We start from the raw sequence: 13,203 nt of genomic DNA on the forward strand, positions 1-13,203 counted from the left end.
GAGAGAAATTTAAAGTGGCTAATTGTTACAAAGTAACTATAATTGAGAGATTGAGATTTGAGAGAAAGAGAAGAGTGAATTGGTGTGGATTAAAATGAAAATGGAGAGGGGTTTATATAGGGGTGGGGGATGGGTTAAAGTGCTAAATTTTTTTTTGGGGGGGGGGGGGGGGGGGGGGAATGGGTTTGGGACTGTTTGGCAACAACCATTTTTGCAAATGGACCGTTGGCCAACGGTCCAACAGAGCAGCCCAACGACTCTATTTTTTTTAATTCCACCGGTTTTACCGGTCCGGTTCCAATTCCAAAAAAATTGAAACCGGACCGGTATATAATAAACGGTTAACTGAAATCGGTTAACCGGTTACGATTTCGATTCTGGTTTCGATTCCGGTTTTACCGGTCCGGTTACCAGTTTGAACCGGTTGACGGGTTTACCCTTTCCCCCATCCTCCAACACACCTTATCCCAGCCCTCATCCCCTAGCCCCCACCTACACCACGCCCACTCCCCTACCCTTGATCTCCACCCCACATGGTGTTTGCGTAGATTATATTTAACTGTTTTTGAGATAATATTTTTTAGTTACTTACCGTTCACCATAAAATAAATAAGAAACTCAGACTTATTTTTCAAGAAACCATTTATCACGAAAATATTTTTTATAAAAGATATTTCATTCATACCACACACACCAAAATGCTCATAGTTTTTCTTCTTTTATCTTTTTGTGAGTTACAATGTAATTATTTAAGACATTCAAAATTTGACCTTTCGTGACTGTGAATAAAAGGGATTAATAAGAAAAAAAGATATTAATTAATTAATTAATTAAAGGTCCAATAGACTGCGTCAAGTAAGCAGGTTGGCTTAAATTTGAACAAGAAAAAATATATTTCACTAGTAATTAATATATAATACCTAAACCGTCTAAAGTTTACTTAAGTTGAGATGAATTAGAATAATTTTAGCTAAACAACTGATTACAACCCAAATCTCCAATTTCAATTGTTTCAAAAAATTGCGTGGATTGTCCTTCTTATGGACTGGTCTTTAATTTTTTGCCCTCAATTTGCTGGTCTTTAATTTGTCCCTATTTCTCATTTAATGAAAATTTATGGGCTAAAGTACCCTTTTTGTACCGAGGTTTTGGATTCGATCCCCATCGGAGTAAAAAATAATAATAATTTCGCAAGGCATAGGTTCGTGGCAATAAAGTTCTGCCTTAATTTCGCAACTATGCCTATATGCATAGGTTCTATGTAACTTCATAAAAACCTTTGCGGTGTCCAACATAGTTTCTATGTAACTACATAGCGAATAGACATAGTTTCTTATGCACTTATACCTTGCGTTTTTTCTTTTTTACTGAGCGGAGATTTAAACCCAAAACTTCGAAATATTTTCAGCGACCTTTTTAAGCGAAGGACAAAAATTGAAGACCAGTAATTTGAGAGATAAAAATTAAAGACCAACGCCTTTGGGGGACAATCGTGCAAATTTGCCCAATTGTTTCTTTTATTTTTTTCCTTCCAATTTGATGATTCATTGGACTAGAAAGACTTTCTACTTTTAATAAAGATAGAGAGAGTAGGTATAGATATAGAAATAGGGTAAAAATCATTTTCACCCTCTAACTTTGCTTTAAAAATCAAATTCCCCCTCAATTATAAATAATAGACATTGTCCCTCCTTTAATAGACGTTATCCCTCCTTTATCCTAGACAATGTCTATTTTACCCCTGGCATTTTCAATCCTCCATCTATGTAATTCCTTTTTATATTATAGAAAATTTATTTTTTAACCTAGGTATTTATACATTTTTACCTAAATTCATATTATAAGTAGAATAATCCATTTATGAATTTATCACAAAATCAAATATTACTTTTATGATTGATATTTTAATATTGCATGCATTAAGTATATATACTGTAACATCTCAGACCTTTAACTTAAGCTTTGGTCATGATTCCAGGCTTAGAACACCAGATAAAGAATGTGGGAATTGGAAATTTCTCTTCAACCGTTAGATGGGGATTTACGCCCCAGAATACGGACCGTATTTCAATATACGGCCTGTATTTCAAGTCGTAAAGTGACACCCAAAATCACTGTGCATTCTGAAATTTGGCTTGTGGAATTTTATATTGTTAAATGTGGACCGTATTTTGAAATTCGGCCTGTAAATTGTGATCGTATTTAAGAAGGAAACATAAAGCAGTGATTCTGTTTGAAATATGTTGAATTGCGGTCCAGGTTTACGGACCGTAAATCAGTATACGGACCGTATTTTGGTCCGTATTTCCCACCCCGCACCAGAACCTATAAATACCAGCCTTCAGTTATTTTATTTCGTTTTTCATAATTCCAAGCCGTAGAAACGAAGTGTTCTTCTCCCAACAAACCAAAACAGCAAGGTAAGTTATTCCAAGCTCTCCCAAATCAATTCTATCATATATGCTCTTAATCTAATCATGAAACCATGTTCTTAACATAGGGTTTTCAAGAAAACCCAATTAAAGAGCATAAAGAGCAAAACCTTGGAACTCTTTTTCCAAGGCCAGATTATTATTCAAGTTTGGGAGCAATTCCAGGTATGTTAATTAAGCATACTATCTACATGAGGAATGTTGTTTAATCATCTGCATACCTCAATAATCATAATTCCCAGTAATCCAGCAAATTTATGATTTTGCCCTAGTTCTTGATTTTCATAACTTAGGGTTAGAGCTCAGTATTCTGATTATGTTCATACTTGTTTATGCATGCTATGGACCCTAGCTCAATCTAAAAGACTTGTAATTCAATCTACGAGTCTCAGAATGCAGTCTAAGTCATCAGTCATGATAAAGAGTCAGTAGTCAGTTTTACACATGTTGCTTCATGTTTGATTAGGCCCAAGGCCATAGTTATGATTCATATGCATATGTAATTATTTTGGGCATGAGGCCATAACTTTGAGATCTCATTATTTATTGGGCCCGAGGCCATAGTTACATGATATTTGCATAGGTGGTTTCTATACAGATCAGCTCATGATATGAGTATTCAGTTTCATTATGCTTTATTGTTCATATATCCCTTATCATGGCTTCAGTTGCTTATCATACTTGTACAATTCAAATGTATTAACGTCCTTATGCATGGGCCTGTACTTCATGGTGCAGAGTCTGACTTTCAGGAGGATACATTAGTCGCTTAGCTTCCAGCACTTTAAATACATCAGCTAGTTGGTAAGCCCTTCTCATTCAGGGCTTCCCGTCTATTTCCAGCTTTGGGTCATTAGTTAGTTCATTAGCACTTGAGGCATGTCAGGGTATTGTCCTGACTTAGTTATTCTTACAGTATTTTGATCATAGAGGTTTCATAGACACAGTCTTTATTCAGTTATGTTGGTTTTGCCTCACAACATTTATTTCTGCATCCTCTATTATATTTGAGTTAGAGTATTCTCTTGGTTCATTTTATATCTTGCATGCTTTCATGATACAACTGTTAGACTCAGCAGCCATGGGTTCGCTCGGTCGTAGATAGTCAGGCACCGAGTGCCGTGTCACGTCCATGCCATGGTTCAGGGCGTGACATATATACACATGCGCGCACACACATATTATCTTTTATTTTTACATATATTTGTGTGTGTATGTGTGGACTCTCTCTCTCTCTCTCTCTCTCTCTCTCTCTCTCTCTATATATATATATATATATATATATAATTTCACTTCTCTTTTATTCTCTATTGTCAATTTATAAACGAGTTTTGGTTGTCCTTAATGAAATATTTCAAATTAAAATTTAATATTTACAATATGAATAGATAACTTTTTAGGAATTTGTTATAGAATATGCCTCTATTTTGATTAATTAATTTATATTACCTTTATTGAAATATGTTTATAAAATTATTATTACATGTTATTTTTACTTGTATAAATATATATCAGACTTTTGAGTATTATTAATAAAATTCTTATTCGTCTCATTTTTTCATTATAGAACGACATTAAGTTATATACTCAACTAGTATTTCTCTCATTTCTTTTATAGGAAATTTGTTACATAGATTAAAGAGATAAAAAAATCATGATTTTAAAGAGATAAAAGAAAGAAAAAAAAAAAAGACAAGTTCATAATGTAAGGATAAAATAGAAATTTTAAAAAGTCAATTAGGTTAAAGGGGGGAGGATGATTATTGTTCAAAGTTAAAGGGGAGTTTGATTTTTAAAGTAAAGTTGGGGGTGAAAATCATTTTCACCCTATAGAAATATGCATTGCAAAACCAAAGAATTTCTTCCTAATTTTTGTTAGGAAAAAAGTAGGTGATAGATTTATCTAGCATATGGCCATAGATTTTGGGTCAAATTTTAAAAATTTACCTTTAAATATCTTGGCCATCTATTTGGGGTCGAATTTTGAAATCTGTCTTAAAAAAAATCTTCAAGTTTCAAAAACTGGTCCAGGTTTTTGAGACTTCCATTCACAAAACTTTAAAAAAATTTCAAGTAAAATGCATGTTCAAACACAACTCGAAGTTTCAACAATCACAACTTCAAAAACTCAAATTGTCAAGTTTCAAGTTTCAACTTCAAAATCTATGACCAAATGAGAGCTTAAGATAACAAGATTCAAAAGTTTTTTTATTAATTAAACTTTGCGTCAAGTGAAAATCAGACGAACATTTTAGGGAAATCTTAGTAGTTCAGTTGGTTGACAACCTGAACTTTCACCTAATTGTTAAGGGGTTCGATTCCCCACATTGTAATCGCCTTCCCCATTTCTTCTTTCCCACCCCCGCTTAAAAAAAAAAAAAAAGAGAGAAGGAGACGAACATTTTGAACAGAGGGAGTAAATAGTTCTCCCTTTGCAGGTATGCCTTAGCGGTCCACTAGCCAATCTTATACGTGACCACGTGGTCTGGTGTGGGCTTTGTTGTCTGACCAAATGAGTGTTGGTAGGACTATTTGGATCCTTTCTGGGCTGCTAACTGTATCATTGTGGACCTATTTTGTCACGTGGACTTTGATGATCTGGCCTTCAAGAAGAATTGCCTTAGAATAATGAATCATTCGTAATCTCAATTCAACCAATCATATGTCTCTTCCCACGTGGGACTTAATACCCCATCAACTTAATGACATCACATTCACCTCACTCTAAAAAATGTAATAGTATTATATTCTACTTCATAATGGAGTATCTTTTTTTTTTTTTTCATAATAAAATACAATTTTCCATCTTTAACTTTCTCTCTAAAGTCTTCGATCCAAATGTAGCTTAATCAGTTGTAATTATTTAGTGAAATCTACAGTCATTTCTTCTCCCCCAATACCCTACTTTTACCTTATCATTTTCTTCTTCTTCTTCCCTCTATTATTAGTCTCTTCTCATATTCAATAAAAATAAAAATTTTAAAAGTAGTCATCGTGACATTTTAATTGGATTTCTTTGAAGTATATACGATGGGTGATTCTTCCGCTCAATACATCCACTTGGTAAGTATAAATTAGTATTACTAATTAATAATATCTTCTTCTTTTAGTATCTTTTTTTCCTGTACTTCGTTCCTTCTTGGGTTTGCTATTTTCAGTAGGATCAGATGAATTATAGCATCAAGTTAAGAGGAAATACTGAAATGAATGGATGCAAGTGCAGAACTTTGACTCAGATCGTGTATTTATAATATTAAAAGATTTACTTAATATATACAGATAATTAATTTATAACCCAATAAATTAATTTTTTTAAAATTTAAAAAATTCATAAATTTAAAATTCTAACTCGGCCTGGGTTACAGGTACATCACTTGATTGAAGAATGTTTATTGTTCAACATGAGCAGAGAGGAATGCATGGAAGCACTCTCCAAACATGCAAATATACAGCCAGTTATCACCTCCACAGGTCACTTCTCTTGCTTTTAATCTTTTTTATTTCTTTTTAAAGATCGGACTTAAATTTTTCAAAAAAAAAAAAAAAAAAGATCGGACTTAAATGGATCGTGCGAATTTATATAGCTGATCCTAAGTTGTTTCCTCTGTCCAATAAATATAATAGACAGACTCACATCTCGAGTAGTTATTTTCTTAATGATCTAAGAACCTTTAATGACTAAAGACAGATAGCAGAAATTCAACTTGAAAAGGAAAAGTCTACATGCTTTAATTTTCTGATTTTGTGATTCATTATTTATTTTGTAATTCATTGTTTATTAAATGGGTAAGTTATTATACAAGATTTATAGCGTGTCCGACCTAGCTTCTGAAAGGTCAAAAATGCTTCTTTTTTTAAAACATATTACTTATTTAAAGAAGGCCAAATCTTTCGACGGACACCTATTGTCGTTCACTTCTTTTACTTGAACACCTCAAGTGCCCCTTGTTCCATTTAGACAACTGAGGTAGGACTAGACCGTGTCATTTAGACACTCTTTGCTGACCTGACAACTTGGGTGAATTGCACACCAAACAGGCGCCCGAAGAGCCCAAAAAACTGATTTTTTTTTAAAATTTCTTGTTCATTCTTTTTCTCTACCATCACCAAACTTACTCTTTTAATGAAGGTCGGATTCGACGTAAATCTGTTACCATCGCTATTGTTGCCATTTCCAACACCACCACTGCTACACGCCTGCACCTAATAATCAATCTACCAAAATTCCATTTCAACATTTGCATCATTTGGATCCCCCCCCCCCCCCCCCCCCCAAAAAAAAAAAAAAAACACAAATTGGTAATTGATTTTGTTTTTTAATGTTTTCAGATTGATTAATTCAATGTTGTCAATTCATTTCTCATTCAGTGCTCTGTATGAAAATATTCTTACGCATAATTTACAGAAATCACTAAAAACAAATAAGTGAACAAAAAAAAAAAGGAATCTTTTGGTAAAAGGGCAAACTCTTCAACCCTAAGAATTCCTTTTTAATCTTTATCACCGAAAACCCACATAAATTTGCAGATGGGTATGAACATAAAAGCAAGATTTCATCAAAGACTAACAATTGCACAAAAAAAAAAAAAAAAGAAACTTCATTGTTCCCCACGCGTTCTTCTCTGCCATTTGGGGTACGGAGGAGAAACCCTTTTTTTTGTAATTATTTAGGTGTGTGTATAATATGATTGGGTGGGTAGGGACTTTTTCCTTTTTTGAAATATTATTTTTTTCTCAAAATTTATTTTTAATATTATTATTTGATCAAACGCCAAATGTCGTAAGTTAATTTGGCATTTTGTCACGTCCTTGGCTAGTGTGTTACACACATTTTAAATATTTGGTTGATTGTGCAAATTGTCTAAATGACACAGTCAAACCTTATCTTTGGTGTCTAAATGGAGTAAGGGTTACTTGAGGTGTTCAAGTAAAATAAGTGGATAGACACCACGATGGGTTTGGCCTTTAGAGAATGAAAGTGTTTAATAAAGCTTTCAGTGAAGAAACAAGTATTTTTAAATACTAGCAAAAAGGTATAAGTTGAAGCTAAGAGCCCGTTTGAATTGGCTTATAAGTTGCTTTCAGCTTTTTTGAGTGTTTGGCTGGCCAGCTTAAAGTCATTTTGTGATTAAAATAAGCTCAAAAAAATAATTGGGCCCATTTGACTTAGCTTATGTAAAGCAGTTTATAAGTTGAAAACAGCTTATAAGCCAAAAAAAATAAGTTAGACTACCCTAACTTATTTTTTTTTTAGCTTATAAGCTGTTTTCAGCTTATAGACATAAGCCCATCCAAACAGGCTCTAAAAATTAAAGTAGGAATACTGCGTGAAATAACTTTATTGTCTTATTTAAATAAAAAAAAAGTGTGAAAAATATTGCCTTTGAATATGGAGCAAACAGTTGAGTGAACAAACATATGAGTGCATGTATCATGTATGAAACATAGATAGAGACAGGATTTGTCAATTCAAGTGGGCTTAGCAGATATTTGCTTTTCACTTTCCTGGTAATAATCCCCTCCCCCACTCAAAATCAGTTGCAGAAACTAGTATTTAAAATACCTTAGATTTTAAATTAAATATATGAGTTCTAATTATGTATATTTAATACGTAATATTTGTTGGGTGAAAATTCGGTGCGGATAAGTTTTTACTTTAAACCCCGACTGTTATATTGAATCCGCTAGGGCGGCAAAATAACGGCCGCCCCACTAAACCCATGATGTTTGAGCTTTTTCTAATACAGTTCTATTGGAGCTCCTAAGTAGAACGTATTTACCAACAATTTGTATTAGTGGGCGTTTGGCCATAAAAATTATTCATTTTTTCCCGGAGTTGTATTCCAGAATACTAAAAATAATAAAAATTTGTTTTTCAAATTTTTTTCACTTTTTTACACTACATTTCACCAAAAACTACAATTTCAAAAACTATGACCAAACACAACTCCAACTTCAAAAATTCCAAAAAAAAGTGAAAAAGTTTTTGATATTTATGGCCAAACGGGCCCTTTAGTATATAAAATTGTACAGTTCTTTTAACCTAATTAAGTAGAAGACATTGAGTTACGAAAATGACTTTTTGTCTTGAGTTAGTACTTTTTTTTTTGTTCGAATTGTGACCTGATCCGAAAAGCTCAAGATGCGATTTGAATTAGAGAAAAAATGGGAATGTGTTGGTAGCAGGGATTAGTGTTTTAAGGGGTGCGGGCACGAGGCGAGACGTTTTACGGAGTATGAAGCAAGGCGTAAATCTCATGAATCTATGGAGCGTAATTGTCGTGTATGTTCAATTTTATAATTTTATTATTAAGAAAATAAACAAAAGTAAAATTTTCATTAAAATTCTGTAAATAATTCAAATAAATCACCAATAATATAGAAAAAATTATTATAATTATTATTCGAGAAAGGTAACAACACAAAAAATGATAATAGTCGAGATAATCATTAAAATAAAATCATCATCCACTTCATCATCGATCTCCACATCTATTAGGCCTTCACACCCTCAACTACCATTTGCAATGATTTTTGTTTATATATTTCAAAGAAAGGGAAGGGTAAAAAGTGTACGAGCAACGCCAAAAAATTGATAAAGTTGCCTTAGGAACATGGTGTTATGGAGTCTCTATCCTATCAATCTCATGCATACTCATCTAAAAAATTGTTTATTGTAGTTAGGGCTATTCATGGTTCGATTTGAGTCGGTTTTTGGTCATAACCAAAACCAAACCAACTTAGTCAATTTTCTAAATATTAAAATCAAACCAAACCAAATATATTATACAATTATCGGTTTGGTTGTTGTCAGTTTTAGTTCGGTTTGGTTTGGTTATTCGGCTCTTAACCATACATAATTATATACTCTTTCCATCTATTTCTATTATTATTTCTTCACATTAAACAAACAAATAAAGTGATAAATTTTTAATTAGGTAACATCATTTCGTTAAAATATACTCAGAAAAAGTCAAATATATTTAATTATACGGTGTCTTATGATATATTTTATGTAAGTTACAATACTCAAAAGCTAAAGGTGCTTGAAACTTTATCTTCTTATGGCACAAGAAAGATTGACTAATCCTTATGGAAGAAAAATACGTGATTAAACATTGTGAATTTCATGATAATTACAATCTAATTTAATATATTATTGTATCTAAATAATCATAAAATTATGTATAAAATTTGTCGGCTAGGTTCGTTTTTTTTTTTTTTTTTTTTTTGCAGTTTTATTTTAATAAAATCAAAACCAAACCAAATATTATCGGTTTTAAAAATTTAAGTCCAAATCCAAAAAATGTCGGTCTATTTAATTGATTTGGTTCGGTTTTTGGTTTGAATTTTAACCAAACCATGAACACCCCTAATTGCAGTGTTATTTTTTGTGAGTGTTGATTTATTTATTTATATATTTTAGCAAAAATCACAACATGAAAACATGATAGCATAAGTGTAAATATCATTACACCAATAATAAAAATCATGATGTATGGTAAAAATACTTTAAAACAATAAAAATCAAATTTGACGTACATATGCTTTTAAGGTTGGGGCTTACACTTTTACTCTCGAGGCCTACGCCCTAAATTCTAGGGCGTACACCTTATAAATCTATGCCTTTTATGTATGCCTTGAAGCATTTTTGGCATGTCCTGTTCTGGAACTCGCCACAAAAATGCCTTTAAAAACACTGGTTGGGATGATGGACCGGTTCTTTTTCGTTGTACTTTTGTGAGACTTGTTTGGTCCAGTTAGTGAATTGCTTAAGTAGGCATTCACCCAGTGAGAGTTTGGACTTTGAAGTAAAATCATGTTTTTCCAATTTTGTGACATGAAAATCACATTTCTATTGCTATGTCCTAGAGAAAGTAAACATGGCTGGACACTGATATTTACTGACACCCATTAAATGATTTGATAAGCGCGGCAGTCCATTAAGATTTAATGAATCCAAAAGTGAAAATCAGAATTTGACCCTGATGATAATATAAGCAATCAACTCGAGTCCGCAAGTTAATGACCCAAAAAGTGGGATTTGAGATCAAAATAATTCATTAAGCCCCCGTTTGTCTAGATGAATTATTCACTTTATTTAAGAATTTTTTTCACTTTTTTTATTTTTCAGCGTTTAGCCATAAGAATTTCGAATACAATTTAAGTTGTATTTTGAAATTTCAAAAACTCAAAAAACTTATTTTTCAAAAAATTTCACTTTTTTACAATTACATTTCATCAAAAACTACAATTTCAAAAACTATGGACAAATACAACTCTAACTCCAACTCCAAAATTTCAAAAAATGTGATTCTTTTTTTATATCTACGGACAAACGGGGTCTAAAAAAAAATTGACAGAAGTACTTTTTGCGCACTTTTTTTGTGCGCTATGGGATTTAACTGAGGTGGTCACCCTTAAATTCTATTGCGCACAAAAATGTACTATATTTTAAGTGGTCTGATAATAAATAGTACTAGATATTTAGTTGATATTTTTGTGCAAAATCTACAGAGTTTCCGTGAATTCACACGTTATGCAATAGATACGCCACTGCTGATATGATAAGTTCTAGCATAAAATTAGTGGAGAATTAATGGACAACAACTATAATATAATTATACTTGGAAGAAAATTCATGGAACCTGGAATAACTACTTTAATGTTACAGACAAGGGCAGATGCTTTGTACCAAGGGCAGATAAACTTTTAACACCAAGGTGTGATCCCTATCCTCTTATCAGCATCAGAAAAATAATATTCCTATATCACAATGTAATACGGTAGTAGTACATATTTAACCGAAATAAAATAATGTTCAACATTTTTTATAATGTTATTAGGGGTCGTTTGATGCATGGTATAAGCTGGGATATCCCAGCATTAATTTTTTGTATCATGTTTGGTAGAAGGTATAAATTTATCTTAGGATAAATTTATACTTTGTAACAAACAAAGTATAAAATGCATCCCATGGTATAAGCTGAGGTATCCCTTCTTATCCCACTTATCCTGGGATAAATTATGGAATAAAATAGTTTCAAGATATGAGATAAAATTAGTTCCAGAATTATAATTTCGGAATAATTTTGGTTACCTAGCAAACGATCACTTAAGCTTTTATCCTTGTATCTGAACAATGGAAATGTGAAGACAAGAATTAGAGGATAATGGTCTAAATCACGAAAAATCCTCCCGAAAAGGTTGGGCCGCCATTGGGGGAATGCATTAAATGAAGTGTAATAATTAGAGTATCTGAACACCCCTAGGTTCCAAGAACACTAATTAATGTGACAGAATCAGAAAGTGAAAAAGGAAAACAAAAGAGACGGAGAAATGGTCCACGTAACGGTAGTCGTTTCAGTTAATTTCTATTGTGCATAAAAATAAAACAAAGTGCGTAAAAGATACTTCTGTCACTTTTTTTTAATGAGTTATAGCCTGTTTGGCCAAACTTTTAAAAATAACTTATTTTAAAAAGTACTTTTTAAAAAAATATTTTTAGCTAAAAGCAGTTTGTGTTTGGCCAATTAATTTAAAAAATACTTTTGAACATCAATTAATGTTTGGCCAAATATTTAAAAAATGCTTCTATGTGTATTTTTCTCAAAAGTACTTTTTTGAAAAGTACTTTTGGGCAAAAGCTATTGTTTTCAGCTTCTGAAAAACTGTTTCTGTTACTCTTTAAAAGCACCTATTTTTTTCCAAAAGTTTGGCCAAACACTTCACTTTTTTTAATTAAGCACTTATTGAAAAAATAAGTACTTTAGGGGAAAAAATAAGCTTGACCAAGCAGGCTATTATTTTGATTTCAAATCTCATTTTTTGTGTCATCTTTTTTTTTTTTAATGGATTGTTTTGATTTCAAATCTCATTTTTTGTGTCATTTAAGTTGCGGGCTCCAATCAACTCGTCTTTATGTGATTTTCTTCTTCGTTGTGTGATTATTATGCTAGTTTAATAGGTTAATTTATTCTGAACAAAGTAGTGGTGTTTATTTAGTTAAACAAATGTTGTTTAATTATAGCAGTGTGGAAGGAGTTGGAGAAGGAGAACAAGGAGTTCTTTGAGACTTACAAGAGAAAACACAAGGAGGAAGGATCATCAACAAGTAATAATACAAAATCCCAAATGGAGATAACAAGACAAAGAATCAACAATTTGCTCTTGGATTCATCATACTCTAACGATCATAAGGAGTAATACGATTAATGTCTCAAAAGTGTGATAATATTATTTGTTTCTATACATGGGGAGTGTACTAAGTTTTTTTCTTTCTTTCTTTTGGGTTAGTACTTAGTAGACAACGCTTATCTAGAATACAACAAGCATGTTATCAGTTATAGCGTTAAAAGTATCTGATATGGAGTGAATAATGTGTCTTTATATGGTTGATATAGATCTAAGATTGCATGTGAGCTAAAAAGATTTAACATTTTTATCATATAAGAAAATGCAAACAAACCTTTTTCTAGAACAGATGCAACCATCTGAGAAATAGAGTTGTTTGAAACGTGCTATCTGTCTATCTTATTTCCAACCTAGGTCAAGTTGGAAATAACTAATCTGAGAATAACTAATCCTAGGATAAATAATCATGGAATAGCTTATTTCCAACCTAGGTCAAGTTTAGCACAAATATCAGAAGTATGGATAAAATCTAAATATCAGCGCAAAAGTATCTTATTTGTGCAAAACACCCAGCAATCTCGCAAACTTATAGCTCGTAGAAAAGCCCAAATAATTGAGCAATCGTAAAGCTCAAACT

At 32.2% G+C, this 13,203-nt stretch overlaps 1 protein-coding gene across 4 annotated transcripts; it reads left to right on the forward strand.

The window, feature by feature from the left end:
* The first annotated feature begins 4,507 nt into the window (after positions 1 to 4,507).
* LOC132607070 (uncharacterized) lies at positions 4,508 to 12,834 on the forward strand. 4 transcript variants are annotated; one of them, XM_060320872.1, is made up of 4 exons: positions 4,508 to 5,495; positions 5,798 to 5,903; positions 11,107 to 11,155; positions 12,463 to 12,600. In XM_060320872.1, the coding sequence occupies exons 1-4, from the start codon at positions 5,463 to 5,465 to the stop codon at positions 12,503 to 12,505; spliced, it is 231 nt and encodes a 76-aa protein (XP_060176855.1). In that variant the 5' UTR covers positions 4,508 to 5,462; the 3' UTR covers positions 12,506 to 12,600. The 4 variants fall into 4 exon arrangements, with proteins under 4 accessions (XP_060176855.1, XP_060176856.1, XP_060176853.1 ...); XM_060320873.1 differs by having other exon boundaries at positions 4,518 to 5,495; positions 12,466 to 12,602; XM_060320870.1 differs by lacking the exon at positions 11,107 to 11,155 and having other exon boundaries at positions 5,031 to 5,495; positions 12,463 to 12,834.
* Positions 12,835 to 13,203: the final 369 nt, after the last annotated feature.

This window comes from Lycium barbarum, chromosome 8 (genome assembly GCF_019175385.1).
Source record: "Lycium barbarum isolate Lr01 chromosome 8, ASM1917538v2, whole genome shotgun sequence".
In the NCBI taxonomy this organism is placed as follows: Eukaryota; Viridiplantae; Streptophyta; class Magnoliopsida; order Solanales; family Solanaceae; genus Lycium; species Lycium barbarum.